The 17,172-nt window shown below is 35.3% G+C and overlaps 1 protein-coding gene across 4 annotated transcripts; it reads left to right on the top strand.

Moving 5' to 3' along the window:
- Nucleotides 1-4,966: 4,966 nt before the first annotated feature.
- LOC145602132 (auxin response factor 1-like) lies at nucleotides 4,967-16,630 on the top strand. 4 transcript variants are annotated; one of them, XM_081658294.1, is made up of 15 exons: nucleotides 4,967-5,109; nucleotides 6,537-6,685; nucleotides 7,778-7,881; nucleotides 9,372-9,467; nucleotides 9,585-9,641; nucleotides 9,880-10,032; nucleotides 10,279-10,363; nucleotides 12,282-12,372; nucleotides 12,514-12,678; nucleotides 13,588-13,707; nucleotides 13,805-13,880; nucleotides 14,102-14,267; nucleotides 14,348-14,781; nucleotides 15,615-15,805; nucleotides 16,001-16,630. In XM_081658294.1, exons 2-15 carry the CDS (start codon nucleotides 6,640-6,642, stop codon nucleotides 16,170-16,172), a joined length of 1,956 nt encoding a protein of 651 aa, XP_081514420.1. In that variant the 5' UTR covers nucleotides 4,967-5,109; nucleotides 6,537-6,639; the 3' UTR covers nucleotides 16,173-16,630. The 4 variants fall into 4 exon arrangements, with proteins under 4 accessions (XP_081514420.1, XP_081514421.1, XP_081514419.1 ...); XM_081658295.1 differs by having other exon boundaries at nucleotides 4,976-5,290; nucleotides 6,558-6,685; XM_081658293.1 differs by having other exon boundaries at nucleotides 4,976-5,290; nucleotides 6,513-6,685.
- The last annotated feature ends 542 nt before the right edge of the window (nucleotides 16,631-17,172 follow it).

Here is a 17,172-nt window from a genome sequence, read left to right as displayed (position 1 = left end):
CAATTTAGAACGTTCTGCGATTCCAAATCATTCTTATAACGCCGATACCTGCAAACTAATCATTAGTTAAACAGATAAGAGAGTTAAGAAACGCGTATCTTGCACCGTCGAGCACACGTCTCTGAAAGTAACCATTTTGCTGCTTCATTTGTTGTTTGTGACAACTTCCACAGTGCCTCGTGAACGCCATCATTGAAAATAACCATATATCGTCGTCTTCAATATTCTTGGTGACAATCCTCCACAGTATTTCGGGAACATCGTCGAAAATAACTGTATGTCGTCATCTTCTAGGTTGTGGCAGTATGTCGCCACGGCAGTGCATCGCCGCTATAGACAATCTCTTCTTTACCTTGAGGGACCGTCGAAGGTGACCATATCTCGCCATCTTCAGAAATTGTGACAACTCTCCACATCCTAGGGAATGTTGTCTATCATTGCAGACACATCTCGAGCTTTTCCTTAAATCATGGTGACAACTTTCACAATCTTAGCGAATGTCGTCGAAGACCGCCCATCTCGAACCGCTCTTCTCAAATATAGGTGACAACTTCCACAATCTTAGCGAATGTTGTCGAAGACCTTCCATCTTGTGCTATCTTCTCAAATCTTGATGACAACTTCCACAATCTTAGCAAATGTTGTCGAAGATCGCTCATCTCGTACCATCTTCTCAAATCAAGTAATAACTCCCTCAATCTTAGCGAAAGCTATCAAAGACCGCTTCATCTTGAATCGTTCTTCTCAAATCTAATAATAACCTCCCCAATCATAGTGAAATCTATTGAAGGTCGCTTCATCTCAAACCGCCCTTCTCAAATCCAAGCAATAGACTCTTTTTAATCTTAAAGCCCCCTGTTGAAGGCTTCGTCATCTCGAATCTTCAAATCTTCTTCCATCCTAGGAAATCGTTGTGAGCCGTTACTTTAGTGTTTGCGATGAGCCAATACTTAGGCGCTTTAAGCTAAGTGAGACGATCTTTTGTCAGGTCGATCACTCATTGTGATTGTAATCGAGCCGATTACTAAATCATGTCAAATTGCTTAGAGGGGCTAACTGGCGTACCAAGGAACCCGAAATTGCTAAGCCGGGTCTATATGACCACATCATGAAGCCACGTGACCAGTCGCCACACCACTGCAAGCCAAAACCTTCTGTCGCCGCGATATCGCTCCGAACTTTCAATTTGGTCGTTTCCTTACAACCAAATCTACTCAAATCTTTTGCAACTTAAGGCTCTTCATCTCCATATAATTTTGCTCAAACTTCTCTCATCTTGGAAAAGTTTCATACATCTATATTCGCGGTTTTTCGAAAAAATCCGGGAATATTCTTGCTCGCTGGAATGTACCTGCATCTATATTTCAGACTATAGGACTTTGCTCATCTTTTATTATCTTAGGGTTGACCTAAGGCTTAGTGTTGCTTGACTCATTGATTTGACATGACTCGACTCAAATCGTTTGACACATGTGTTAGACTCCACTCAATGTGATATGACACAACATGACTCAATGTACATGACTCGTGTTTAATGTGCGACTCAAAAATGCAAAAAAGCAAAAATTTTCCGTCATTTTTGTGGAGGGTACCAACTTTCTCGCGAAAAAGAAAGACGCGAAAAAAGGAATCGAAGTGTTTGATGGTGCATGTTGAATGAGCTTAGGCGAATATATGCGTTCGATACTATCTCTCAAGGTACAAGGAGTAACCCACCCTAAACTATCTTAGTTGACTCGAATATATAAAACTCCACTCTGTCGCTAGAAAACTAGACCTGTCGCCAGAAAACTAGACCTGTCACCAGAAATTTATCTTGTCGCGAGGCGACAGGCTTGTCGTTTCGCGACAAGACAGTTTTTTGCGGATTTTGTTTTTATCATATCTTTTGATCTAAAAGTCCAAATAAGTCATATAATATGTCGTTGGAAAGCTCTTGATGAATCAGATTAAAATCTTTTGTAGATAAAAAGATATGGTCGAAATAGTGGAAGGGTGTCAGTTTTGGATAGAGTTTCGTATATCTTTCATATCTTTTTTGTTATAGCTCGGATTTAATATTATAATATATCATTAGAAAGATAATTTAAAGATCTATCCAACCATATAAAATTTGGATAAAAAATATGAGGCACGAAAATAATATCTGACTATCTTTGAACATCTTTAAATCCGAATAAAATTAGGAAAGTTTTTAAAAAAGAAAGTTTATATTCAAGTCAAATTCCGTGATCTTATCTTTTCAAAAAAGGATAATTAAGATATTTTAGAAACTTATAGAAGATTCTAATCAATCCTAATTAGTTTAGGAATAGGATTAAACCCTTTGACCCTCCTCATGATCATTGGGTCGTAGGTAAAATCCGGTTTGAGCCCAGTTTAGTATTTTGGCCATAACATCCTCATTATTCATTGGAATTGGGCTTATAATATATCGTTGGAAAGTTATTTTAAAGCCCCATCCAACTACACCATTATTGGACCCTTATCATTGACCAAACTAAACTGGATTGGACGTTTTTATAAAATAGATTGGGTTTTCGAAAACAGAAAGAAGGATTTTAATAAAAATTAACCGCAACACTTGACTTTTCCACACTTTCACCTCATTCGATTATGGTTCGACGCAAAAGGTATTCATCACTGGGTTTGGTTTTGGGGAGACACAAATGGGTGTCTACAGTAACTTATTAGACCTTATTTAACTAATTGGACATTATTATAACTTATTTGAACTAATCTGAACTTATTAGACCTAAATTTTTTTTTTCATAAGGCGAAGAGAACAAACCCTTAACGAATGACGGTGTGCAATTGAAATAGTTTTAAATTTGACCGCCGATTAAAATATCTTTGGTTAATATATTTAAGTTTTTTTTTTTTTTTTTTTTTTTTTTTTTTTTTTTTTTTGTTGAAACACATTATTAAACCAAACAACAACATACAACAATCATCATAATATATTAATAAGCGTATTATTACCATTTAAGGAATCATATTGTCTTTAATAGAATCATCCAATATATTTGACATTAATATAAATAGTACAAATAAATAAATAATACGATAATATATGTGCTGATACCCCTTGGTGTAGTTGGTGAATGCTTTCCTATTATGTATAAGTGATCCGTGTTCGAATCCAAACTACTCCATTTTTTTTTGGGTTTATTTTTAGTTTTCATTCACATATATAATAGCCATAAATACTAATGTTTCCCATTTTAAATTAGACTTTTAAATACCAATGATACTAATTATCAATAAAACAATCCGAGTCATGATTAATTTAAATTCAATATACCAATTATTATTATTATTTTTGTTTGCATTTTATATTTCATTCACCTATTACCCATAAATAGTAACGTCCAAAAAAAATTAATACTTTTAAATACTAATATTACCAATCGTCAATAAAACAGTTCGAGGTCTGGTTTCTTTAAATCTGAAATTATGAAACTCCCACTACAAACCCAAAACCTTTCCGCATTTCTGAGCATCAAATTCCATAAAACAACATCTTTCCGAATTTAAACAACATCAAAATGGTATTAACAGGATCAATTTAAATATTGCCTTACTGATTCATATCTAATTCATACACATACAAACATTTTCTCAAAGACATACATATGGCAAAACCTTGTAAATTCTTCACCGCTTGCAAGATACATACCCACAGCCGGAGTACGACTGACTTGTTCTTCTCCGTTTGACCGATTATGAGAATCATGTTCATTTATATTGTTATTAACCTCAACCTTAATCTCTTCATTACTAATGTTAGTAACCTCAGCTTCTTCATTAATAATCGAATGGCATGCATTGTTGCTTCTTCTTCTGTTACATCGTTTGATTCGATCTGCATCTCCGTTTGAGCTAATCACATCGTTTATCACTTCATTAAGATTAATGTTCAAATGAGGGGACATGTTTTTGCATTCCATTTCACTGCCGCAATGTCAAACACACTATTGTTATTTATTTTAGATTCAACAAAATAAAAAAAGATACTATAAAATTATATTATAATTTAATATTGACAAAATGATCCTACGTATAAAAAGCAGATGCTATAAAATTATTGACAGCAAATAAACCTCGATTCCATTTAACAATTGCTTCAATTACAATGGAACCCAGAAAACTCCTTCAATTAAATAACATCTCACAAGAAACAAAACCAAAGACAACATACAAATCAATCTATTAATCTAAACGATTTAACCTTTCAATTCAATCTTTATAAAAACCTAATTTTTACCCAAAAATCATCTACTTCAAAATCAAACAATGAAAACCCTAAATTATCAATATCATCAAACTAGGAATTTTAAATGAAACAATTCAGCAACTAACAAGATTACCTGCGAATATTTGTAACTGATTGACGAAATTAATATCCACACTTGAATAATTTCTTCACAATTCTTCCTTTATTCAAATTGGATGTGTTCTTCGCCAAGGAATTTTGGGGGAAAAGATGAAATTTTGGGGGAGAAGATGGGAAATTTTGATGCTTAATTGGGAAATTAATGGTGTATTATCCATTAATTGTTGCCGCCCACTGAAAATTTTGCCGCTCACCTTCCTCACAATGGCGCCTAGGCTGAAAATTTTGGCGCTCATCTTTCCCTCTTCTTTTTTTAGTTTCCATTATTACATTGATGAGTTGGCGTTTTTTTTTATTGGTGGTGTACAAAAGGAATCTTGTACACCTAGTGTACCCCTAAGCCCTAGCCTTTTACTTTCACTACAACTATGTTCTTTACATTTATATGCGAGAAATGTCTGTACGATGCACGATACAGTTGCCTGTAGGAAGCACGCACTCAGTCAATTATCAGTGAAAAAAAAAATTGAAAAAAAAAAGTAATAATTGACTGGTGTAATAAAATAAATTAATAATTGAAGGGAGGGGAAGGAGCTGTCGGCTTCGACCAGGCAAAGACGATCCAAATCCACATCTCTTTCCTGCAGACAACCCTTTCACCTCCCAATTCCCCCCACACCCACTTCTTTTTTTTTTTCCATTCATTTTCTCTCTCCTTTTTTCTGTTTTTTTTTCTTTTTCAAAACCCTATTTTTTTTTCTACCTAATTTCCCGTAAGTTTTTTCCCTCAGATTTATATATATATATTTTTGCTTATTTAGTTGAATTTCTGAGATATATAGCTGATTTTAGTACTTGTATCCTATTTTTTTTTAATATTTAATTAAAATTGGAGCTTGATTTATGGGTCATTTTGATCTAATTTTAGTTCAGATCGGTCCTCCTTTTGTTGAGGTATGTAGTTTTTGATCTTTTAGCCTAGTTGTAGCAATTAATTTAATTAGAATCTGTAGCATTATTTTTAAGTTGAATTTAGTGCTGAATTTTTGCTTTTATTTATTTATTTTTATAAGTTTTTGGGAAATGGGTGTTGATGGGAATTTTCTGGGCTATGATGAAATTTATTAGGATTTGATGTTAACCTCACTTGATGAAAGTTGCAAATGTCAAAGTGAACTATTATTGTTGATCTAAGTAGTTGTGTGTGAAATATTACTAGGGGTTTTATGAACAATGTATGGTTGATGATTTGATATATATGTGGTGATTTTACGGGGTTTGTTTCGAATTGATGGGCTCCATTCGCTTACAGGTGCTGTGTTTGAGGGATGTATGTTGTGCTTTATAGGCTATTGAATATGCACATTCTGTATTGTTCAGTTCAGTGTGTTTTTCATCTGTTTGCTTGTGTAATTCTCATGCATTTCGTTAAGAATTTGACTATTTACTACGAAGTGTAAACACATTTTTGTCTTGTTAAAGCATGATTATATAAAACAATGGCCACAAATGATATAATGCTCAGTGATGGGGGGGCGGGGATTTTTATGAACTACCAGGTGTTATAGAGAAAACGTGACAACCAAAAATGACTTTGCCTATTATTTTAAATTGGAGGTAGTGTATATCTCAATTTAGTTTTGGGTGTAGTTAATATCGGAGGAGTCTTGAAGAATTTATTCAGTTGGAATAGTTCTTCACGAATAATTTGCTACCCTGGTATAATAGCCAGTTGTAATTATTATTTCCTTTGGGCCATTCAAGGCCTCAAAGTTAGGGAAGTTGTTTTGAGTAACGGGTAGGGAGGGTGCGAGGGGGAGGGGGGTGGGGAGGATGGAAATACAAAGCATGTGAAAGAAATTTGATTCCGGATCCCCGGTAAAGCTTACTGATCTTTAAATGTTAAACTGCATTGCTTGTTAGACTTGAATTGGATCAATGGTGCCAATTGTGATGAATTCCGTAAATCTAGAAGGATACAATGTTGTCTAATATGATAAACTCCTAGTCTAATCCCTGCAATATATCTATCATCTTAATTGTGCCATGTGTCAGAAGTATAGTAATAATTAACTACTGTTAATCACTCACAATTTGATTAGTAAGTGTGATCCGAGAACACTTGTCTAATATCTAATAGAATACCTGTTGGCTGTACTCATGTTTAACATGTCAGAGTGACCTGTTCTACATTTCGCAGCGTCCCTTACACGTTTTGCAGTAACAAGTTGTACATTACGCAACCTCAGGGAGAAATTCTTATTATAAATAGGGTGATCTGGTGTGACTCTGGGTAGCTTCTCATGGCACTCCAAGGCATTCATCAGTCTGCTGGACAGCCAGAGCAAGGTTCGAATTGTTTTTCTTTTTCATTCTGTGTACTATGAATTTTGCTTATCCTATAGGGTACACGAATAAGCATAATTGATGTTTTAGGCACTTTAGGAAAATTGGCTGTGAGAAAGGCACTCAAGATATTTAATTTCATTCTCAATATATGCTTTTATACATGTGAAATTTATATATGGAATTTAGCTCATCTTATTTTTGAATAGTTCATTTTTCTGTATTCGGTTTAGACTTAGGTCCTTGATGTTGGATTGTGCATCAATAAAAATATTTCTTACCATTTCCCTTTGTCTTCTTTCTAATTTAGAGTTTTACTTGCCAAGTTTCTGTGTTACTGTCAACCACCTGTATCAGACTATTGTTTCTAAAGTTTAACACAAAGATCTGGTTTATGCTTGTATACAGATCCTATATCAAGTTTTTAGATTTTGTTTAATACCATAATAGATAGAGCATTTATGGTGTATAATGTGTGTTTCCAGTTTGGGTGACTCCATAATTATCATAAAAGGTTCTTTTGGATAGAAATCCACTGAATTTCATCCGGTACCAAGACCAAAAAGATAGATAAGATGTATTTTTTTGGTCTGGTGTTTGAGATTGATATATATATATATATCTAATACAAATAAGTCATGTATTTTTTTTAATTGTTTATTATAATACTTACTAAATCATCTATAAATATGCTTTTTTTGATACTAGTTTTATTATCACATTCTAACCATAAATTATTTTGTGCTATGTGGAAAAGTAATTTTGTGATTTTTTTCTTCTGAAATTTTGGTGCCCAGTGGGTGTTGGGTGGGTGGTTTATTATCGTGGCATTGGTGTCTACTTCTTTAATATCAGGTTGAACACTAGTTACATGGGCTTGGTTGGTGCATTTAATTGTCAAAATTTCTTTGGGTCCAAATTTTCTATCCTACTCTGTCCACGTTTTGATTTATTGTTGGAAAAATGGGCTCTGCCTTTTAAGTGCTGGAAGCAGCTTGGATAATATTGGTGCTGCTGTCTAGTTTCTTGTGATTGCCTGATATATCACGTTTATTTTTCCCTCCTATTTTTAATGTCATGCCAAATCTTGTACAGATGCTTTGTACAAGGAACTCTGGTATGCCTGTGCTGGACCCCTAGTAAATGTTCCCCGCCAAGGGGAGCGTGTTTACTACTTTCCTCAAGGTCACATGGAGCAGGTAGGTGGATATATTGTTTTTATTCTAATTTATTGCTCAAAACTCTGGATATCTTGCCGCATTGATGAATTTTCTGTACAATTTATGTACTCTCCCTCAGTTCTATACGTGAACAATCCAAATATGAATTCATGCTCTTTTAAGCTACTCTTTAATAAAATATAATTAAATGTCTTCTTTTTAATTGTTCATGAAATAACTTGAACTCTATCTTTTGTTTTTGGGCCGGAGAGAAAAAGGGGGGGGGGGGGATTATTCTAACTTGTTTGCATGCTGAAGTTTAGAGAGGCATATAGAAGAAGGAGAGATACAAAAGTTTATTTGCCTAGCCTAGACAAATAATTGTGTAAGAGTCTTTGATAAGCTTTGCTACTTGAACTTAGAATGTAACCATGGAAGGCTGGAGACAAATTATGTCTCTAAATCATTAAATTTAAGAAAAAAAGTTATGGCAACTAACATTTTATTCAATAACCAAACTAATGAATTCATAGGAATTATTTACCAAAGATAGTGACATTAGTTGAATTCAAGTCTGGTCTTAATCTGCACACCCCTATTCACTAGTGTTACTTTTGCATGAGTTTACATATTTTATTTATACAACTGTATTTATTGATTACAATTTTACAACTGATGTCATGATTACTGCCGACTACTTTTACTGGTTACAAGTACTTTTTAGAGGGGGTGTTCGGCATCATTTAGTTTTGTAATTTTTGTAAAAAAAAAATGTTCACCTTTTTGTTGAAAAATAACAAATGACGCTGTGTTTTGGGTAGAAAGAAATGTAAAACATCAAGCCACTAAAGATATTTTTAGAGATTACATTTTAACATTGAAGAAAACAAAATAGTCTTCTCGGCTTTTGCTCCTACTCTGCCCCCTTCCCTGCATGTAGCACTCAGGATAACCTCCCCCACCGCCTCTGTAAGCAATCAAGTCTTATTAATCTGTGAAGTAGTTGTGTCAGTGGGAGGAATAAGATTAATAGCCACAAGTATCAAAATGCAGCGACAAATTTAGTTCAGGTGTTTGGTCTCTAAATTTTGTTGGCGATGATATACAACTCATTTTGTTGGCGATGATATACAACTCATTTTTTTTTTTATTTTTTTTTTTCCATTTGTGGTATTCATATTTTAGATCTGGTTTATTGGAAGTGGCCTTCCTAGTGGAGATAGAAAATTCAGGAGGGGGAGAGAGAAAGTGAGGCGTAAAGAGGGTAATGAAACCATGGCTATGGAAGTATGGCTTCTATTAAAGAGCACAAGAATAGAGACATGAGGGTGAAAGTTATACGGGTGAAAAAGAGAGAAACTGATGGGCAAAATTGTGTTTTAACTGATTTTACATTGATGATAAGGATAAATCAGAATTTTTGCTTGTAACATTTATATATATATAGGGTCAAATGAGAAGTTTCTTAAAGTGAGAAGGATTTATACATTTTTGTTCTGCTGATGTGAATAACCCTTTTCGATCTACAGCTTGAAGCCTCAACACATCAGGGATTGGAACAACAGATGCCTTCATTTAATTTGCCATCTAAAATACTTTGCAAAGTGGCTCATATTGAACTTCGGGTTTGTATTGTTACCATCACTGTGCTTGGTGGATGCTTTTGTCTTTACACTTCTCCCCTTTCATTAAGGCTTCTTTGATATGTGTGTGATGAAATTGGTTTGATGTTCGTTGTATAGGCTGAACCTGAAACAGATGAAGTTTATGCTCAGATAACTCTGGTTCCTGAAAGAGATGTGAGTCTCTATTTCAACTCCTTTCTCTTTGAATTATCTCTCACTATCACAAAATATAAACAAGTTTATGCTCAAATATCTTGTGATATTAAGAGCAATAGGAATTTGATTTGCAAGTTTATTTTGTTGCTTAATTTGGGCTATACAACCTTATCTGTTTCAGCTATGTGAGTATTTATGTTTATCTTATCAAAAGTATCAATGTTTATCTAAAATTAAAAGTCTTCCTGTTTCCCAGCAAAGTGAAATTACAACGCCTGATGAACCAGTGGCAGATCCTCCACGGTGCAATGTGCATTCATTTTGCAAGACATTAACAGCTTCTGATACTAGCACACATGGTGGATTCTCTGTGCTTCGGAGGCATGCAGATGATTGCTTACCACCCCTGGTTAGTCTTTTCTGTTCAATCTAGTACTCTTCAGGACCCCGTTGTTTAATGAAAAAAGTTATAGGAAAGTAGGTTATCTTGACGATATTAAGTAAAGGTGCATAAGAATGTCTATAACTTGCTGTTAGTTTGCTTAGTAAGAAAAATAATATTAACATCTTTCTAAGGGGAAGATGGACAATTTAGTGCTTATAATACTTTTTCCTTTATTCTGTTCTTTTGATGCTGAACTTCTTCACTCTGCAGGATATGTCTCAGCAACCACCTTGGCAAGAGCTTGTGGCTACAGATCTCCATGGTAGTGAGTGGCATTTCCGTCACATATTTCGAGGTGAGCACACCTGTATCTTTGACAATGTGTTTTTGTACCTAGTTGTTCTTTTGAGAAGTATGTTGAATGATACTTTCTTTAACAAAGACCAAGAAAAAAGCCTGGAACATCAGAAGAAATGTATAGAAAGGTCTGCGCCTTTGGTGCACCTTATTGAAGTGAATCGAATTTTTTATTTTATTTTATTTATGGGAAATTCTCTCTAGTAATCACAAACTTTTATTTTTTCTCAATGGTAAAGTCTAGAATTTTTTATTATCAACGGTAATCACAAATTAATATTTACTAAACAAATGGTAACACTAATGATATTAAAACATCATTAAGCAATTAACTAGGGTTAATCTTGGTTAAGTAATAATATATTTACATTAGTACCCTTAAAATTATTTTCTTAAAAAAAAATCCAAACCCCTCCCCAGCCAACTGCAGCGGCGCAGCCCCCCTCCCTGCCGGCGCTCAGCTCGACCCGGATGATGGCGTTTTAACACCTTCCGCGCCGGAAAACCCACCACCACCACCCCAATCCTAAAACGAGCACTCCTCCCTCCTTTTATCAACCATCCGCTCTCCTCTCATCACCACCAAAGCTGCATCGCCGACGCCACAATCAACCACCCTCTTTTGCCTAAACCATATGCCTCTTCCCCGATTCCCTTCCCTAAAAAAATGACAACCCACCTCCCCCCTTCTCCGATTTCATCTCCTTCCCCGATTTTTGGTTGTAAGTTCTTGAGTTTTTAGTATTTTGGGGTCGAATTATTTGATTTTGGGGTCAAATTTGTCGATTTTGGAATCGAATTTGTTGCTTTTGGGATCGAATTTGTTGAATTATGGGTCGAATTTGTTGATTTCTGGGGTCGAATTTGTTGATTTTGAGTATGGATTTAAGTTGTTTTCGGGGGAGGTAGTATGGGAATTCTGGGTTTTTGACGGAAAAGAGTACGGTGAGGCAGGGGCGGAGGATGCGGGGAAGGGTGATGGACAGGCAGGGATGCAAGGTAGGGAGGTGAGGCAGCGGCGGTAGTGGCGAGGGTGGCTGGGTGCAGCGGGGAAGGGGAAAGAGAAAGGAACAAGAAATAACTATGGAGGGGAAAAGAGAAAGGAAGAAGAAAGAATGGTTGGGGGTAATTAAATGAGGGTAATTGTGTCTTTTTGCACTTTAATTACTAAACCATGGTTAAAGAATTAACAAATAATTTAACTTAAGTTACCATTGACTAGTTATATTACTACGTGATTACCATTGATAATCAAAAGTTTCAGACTTTACCATTGAGAAAAAAATAAAAGTTTGTGATTACCAAAGAGAATTTCCCTTTATTTATTTATTTTTTTGATACAAGGCGCAATAAATAAAAAGAACAAAATTTGGTAAAAAAAAAGGTGCATGTCACCTTTTGCCTAGGTGTGCCTTGGCATACACTGATAAGAAGTATTGGCAGTCCTTTCTAAACTAGAAGCTCTGCTAGGCAGAACTTGATAGCCCTGAAGCTAAGCTTGAGAAGCTGCTTAATAGGAATGAAATCCTTTTGACTAACTCAAAACTCCACTTCTCATCTATATCACCTTATTATGATGTGCTGGATTACTTACCTGATCTTTGTGTTATTATGGTGCTATTACATGAGATTCAACTTGGCAATTCGATGACCCAAGATGCAGTAGTATCACAAAGATATTAAAATTTCTACTGCTAATAGGTTATTAGACATGTATGGCTGAAAATGACGTGTGACCATTTTTACTTCCTTGAGGTATTGATGGATACCGTAGTTCTTAATGCTTTTGTAAAGTCTGCATATACCAGAGTGATCGTTTATTTGTTACTCTATAATCAGTTTTGCTGCTCTTGGCTTTCATGGGAAACCAAATTATGAATCTGCAAAAGTTGCTTATCTTTAAGGATATTATGCAGGGCAACCAAGACGCCATCTACTGACTACGGGGTGGAGTGTTTTTGTCAGTTCCAAGAAGCTAGTTGCTGGGGATGCATTTATATTTTTGAGGTAAATTCTCTAATATTGTTTTGGTTATTTAACCTTTTTTGTTTGGGGGGGGGGGGGGAGTTTTATCTTAAAGTAGATATATTATTGCCTTTTTTTGACTTTCTAATACCAAATTTATCTGTCCTATTTACTTATTGACAGAGGTGAAAATGGAGAATTGCGTGTTGGAGTAAGGAGGGTAATGAGGCAGTTGAACAATATGCCATCTTCTGTTATTTCTAGTCATAGCATGCACCTTGGTGTCCTTGCCACAGCAGCCCATGCAATTCAAACTGGAACCTTATTTTCAGTTTTCTACAAGCCAAGGTTCATGAAATTTTAATTTCATTTTGTACATTCTAGTACACAAATGTATCCATTTTGTTGCAGTATTAAATAAAGGTTTATTGTTATGTGTGAAATCATTAGCTGACATCTATTAGGAATCCATGATGGACCCACTCCTTGGTAATTGAGTCTAGAAACTAGGATAGCTTCTCTGTTAATGGCTGCTTATGTCTGGATGCCACCTATTTGATCATTTGCCTTAAATATTGTTAGTTGTTTGATCATTCTTTTTTGTTTGTGTTAGTTTTACTTTTTTTTATTCTTCTCTTTTGATCCTTTATATGTTTGTAATGCTGCATATAGATAGCTGTTAGGTACTTAACTCCTACACTCCAACAGAGCAAAAATCAATCACTTTTTGTTGGTGTTTGTAGCTCTCTACTTGGTGCAGCATGCTAGTTGCTCTGGTTACATTTACATTTTTTAAAAAATAAATCAGACATCTTTTACAGTATGAACAGTATTGGATATAAAAACCGCTTCTCTTTATCTTTATTTTTCATTTTTTTTTCAAAATGAAGCAGTCATTAACCAGTATTACTTCATACTTGTTTTTTATGGAGAAGCAGAGATAAAACTTTCAACTAATTGGGATTTACCTCTCTCTCTCTCTCTCTTTGTTTTTTTTTGTTTTTTTGTTCGTGGGGGTCTTCTAGTGCATGTATTCTGTACTTCCTCCATCACTAAAATTATAACATTTAAACTATACTTATTCTATATTTTTATTGGTTAACAACCCTTATACATTCTCTCTTGTTACTCAAAACATTGTGCATCTTGAAAGTGTTGCAATTTTGTGAAATGGATGAAGTGTATTATTTGATCATTGGACTCCATAGGTCTTTGTTCCATTCACATAAATTTCTGACAAGGGCTTACTTGTGACAGAACTAGTAGGTCTGAGTTCCTTGTGAGTGTGAACAAGTACCTTGAGGCCAAGAGCCACAAGCTTTCTGTTGGGATGAGGTTCAAAATGAGATTCGAAGGTGATGAAGTTCCTGAGAGAAGGTATATATCGTGCTGGGCCTTGCCTTATATTGTACTATATCTACCTTATATTGTACTATATCTACTTGCTTATCTGCTTGCTTCTGTAATCTGACAGGTTCAGTGGCACAATTGTTGGTGTCAATGATACTTCATCATCAAGTTGGGCCAACTCTGAATGGAGATCTTTGAAGGTATAGGTCTTTCCTGAGAATAATACATATAGTGCTCTTTAAATAGTTTTGCAGTCATGTAAAGGTGTGAGATATTCTCCTGCTACACTACACATACACATCTTTAACTTGAGGCTAGTGAGATGAGTTTACTAGCACAAAATATTACTTATTTTCAAGATTGATTGAGTTGTTTCGAGTGTCATAAAGTGCTACATTATATCTGATGCATCCCTTGGCAGGTTCAATGGGATGAACCTTCATCAATTATGCGTCCAGAGAGAGTTTCCCCTTGGGAATTGGAACCGCTAGTAGCAAATAGTTCTAGCAACTCCCAGCCTACTCAGAGGAATAAGCGGCCACGACCTGCGGTGATGCCATCGTCAGCGACAGATTTGTCTGCACTGGGTATATTTCTATTTGTTTTGCTTGGGTCAATGTTTTTACATAAATTGTTCTATTTATCTTTATTCTTCTTGTTCTGTTAGGAATCTGGAAGTCTCCGGTTGAATCTCCTACTGCTGCCTGTGCTGAAGTCGACCGTACCCGTGATCAGTTTTCTTCTGTAACAAAGGCTGGTTCAGTAGGTTTCACAGCAAACAGTTCCCTTCCTGCGCTATCCAGCCATTCCATTTATTGGTCCCATAGAGCAGAAAATGCATCAGATTCACTTGGTTCAGTTGTAAACAAAGAATCTGGCGAAAAGAGAAAGAGTAGTGGAGCTGGCTGCCGTTTATTTGGAATTCAGCTTTTTGATCATTCCAATTTGGATGAAACTTCTACCAGGGGTGGTGAGGATCAACCTGTTCCATCGCTGGAAGCTGAATCTGATAGATCCAATGTTAATCGACCTGATGTACCTTCCCTGAGTTGTGATCCTGACAAAACTTCTCTGAATAAGCAAAGCCGTACATGCACAAAGGTAACTGTTTTCTCATTGATAAATATGATAATAGTTCATCAGTGTCCTATGTTTTGCCGAAAGTGGTTAGAAAGACAACATTTCAGAGTGTGATGGGGCTAAACTGAACCTTGTAATTTCTAATTTGACCACCTTCCTTGAAGTATAGCTCTTTTTCCATGATAGTTAGAGATACATGGGTTGCAGTCAAATGTGCACTGTTTAGATTGTTTGTGAGGTGGTCTGTTTGTTTTTTTTATTATTTCCAATACCATGGGCTTTTTGCTGTTTGATTTCTTTTTGTTGTTTATTGTGAAGTTAGCTTTTGTTTTACCTTGGTGTTGTTTATTTGGTATCTTGTTTAGCTGATATATTGGGTGAAAGAGTTTTGGTCATTAGGATGAGGATTGAGGAATGTTTAAAATTAATGCTAGTAACTATGATGATGATTCCATGACCAAAGTACCAAAATTTGTCTATTTACAAGGCCATTGTAAGCCAGATTTCTGTTGATCATAGTGTATGAGCTTCTGATTCTGCGAGGCACTTTTAACATAGTTTGTACTTTTGCATTGAAATATTCAATTCTGAATTCTTAGAATTGTAGAACCATTAATCTTATTTTTATATTTTTTCCAAGAGAATCTTGTTATATGATTTTTTTTTTTTTTTTTTTGGTAAGCTATTTGCCACTGTAAACTAAGAATCTAAGATGGTAAGCCTTTTGCCCATTAATTGTTTCTGTTGTCCTAAAAGAAGAGGGAAACAAAGGTGGATCATGGAGACTTTACTTCTCTAGCTTTTTGAAATATATTGAAATGTATTTAATATTGCTGTTAATGGTATTATTTCAGGTTCATATGCAAGGTGTGGCTGTTGGGAGGGCAGTAGATTTGACTCGCTTTGAATGTTATGATGACCTCCTTAAGAAACTGGAGCAGCTGTTTGATATTAAAGGGGAGCTTCATTGTTCATCAGGGAAATGGCAGGTCGTCTATACAGATGATGAGGATGACATGATGATGGTTGGAGACGATCCATGGCAGTAAGTTAGATAAGAATTTTTCCTGACGCAGATTCCCCAATCCCACATGGACATACCTACCTATAAAGGCAATAATTGACAAAATGGAATAAATAAAAAGCCTTGGCCTAAGTAGAAGAATTTATCAGCCAACAATTTGAATATTTGGTGTGTTATTATACATGTTTGCTTCTGACTTGATAGTCTATTTTTCAGGGAGTTTTGCAGCATGGTCAGAAAAATCTTCATCTACACATCTGAAGAAGTCAAGCGTCTCTCACCTAAGAGTAAAATTAGTGTTGAAGAGGAAGCAAAACCAGGCTATACTGATGCCGAAATGCCTGCTGCCTCAGAGGAGCAGTCATCTGCCGTGGGACCGAGTTGCTAGCTTTTGCTATCCTGCATTCTTGAGAGGAAATTGAAAAATCGCCTTAGCTCAAGTCAAAATAATGATAGAAAATAGACAACCAAACTGCAGTAAAGAAAAAAGAGGGAATCAAGGAAGAGGGGAAAAGTTGATAGTAAGCAGTTGTGATATGGTATGGAATATGGATGAAGCTAGTAGGCAGCATATAAAGGGGAATTACCAACTCTCTGCTGCCCGTCGTAATATTAGTTTTGTTTTACTGCTTATGTTTTGTCATGGAGGTCTCTGTTACTTTCCTCATCAAGAAATTAAATAGGCTAAGGAAGCTGGTCTCCTCTACTTCATGTGTTCCTATACATGATGAGAGCTGACTATTTAGTTTGCCCCTTGTATCGCCCCTCTTCTGGTGTTGTATGACAGATAATACCTTCCTTTTGTATATATAAACATGTCTATTTATAGTTGGGTTTGGTGTTTTATATTCTCTCTTTTATTTTTTAGGATTTTTTGACTTTTACCCCCAAAAAAATTTTTTTAGCGCTAAAATTTTTAAAAGTTTGTTTTACAAAAAAAAAAAAAAAAAAAAAAAAAAAAAAAAAGTTTTTTTTACTACCTGTTGTCAAAAACCTAATGGAATTTTTTAAATTCTTCGATTTTAAACCTAATGGTGTTTAGGGGTTTTGCGGGGCATTTTGGCCCTCTGCATCCAATTGGAGGTCAGAATTGACAAGAAATGATCGGAAATGTTTCCTTTTGCGTGTTAAAAATACCCGGATTTGCGTGAAACACGCAAAATGAGGCATTTTCGATCATTTTTTTTTGCTAATTTTGACCTTAAATTGGTCTCGAAGGACCAAAATGTCCTGCTAATCGAAGATTTTTTTAAAACCGCTAGATTTAACGATTTTCTTTGACGGTACGTAGTAAAAAATAATTTTTAGAAATTGTTTTGGTGGTAAAATAAAACTTTTAAAAGTTTTGGTGGTAAAAAATCAGTTTAAAAATCCTTTATTTTATACAA

This window comes from Chenopodium album, chromosome 21, assembly GCF_948465745.1.
Source record: "Chenopodium album chromosome 21, dcCheAlbu1.1, whole genome shotgun sequence".
NCBI lineage: Eukaryota > Viridiplantae > Streptophyta > Magnoliopsida > Caryophyllales > Amaranthaceae > Chenopodium > Chenopodium album.
The sequence above is the reverse complement of the archived record's forward strand: the minus strand, read 5'-3'. Positions and strand labels throughout refer to the sequence as shown.

Excerpts from the sequence above, each read along its gene's own strand:
- LOC145602132 (XM_081658294.1), top strand. The coding sequence starts at position 6,640 with ATGGCACTCCAAGGCATTCATCAGTCTGCTGGACAGCCAGAGCAAG. Across the intron at positions 9,468-9,584 it reads TGGCTCATATTGAACTTCGG|GCTGAACCTGAAACAGATGA; the intron begins GTTTGTATTGTT and ends TTCGTTGTATAG. Across the intron at positions 12,679-13,587 it reads TCAGTTTTCTACAAGCCAAG|AACTAGTAGGTCTGAGTTCC; the intron begins GTTCATGAAATT and ends TACTTGTGACAG.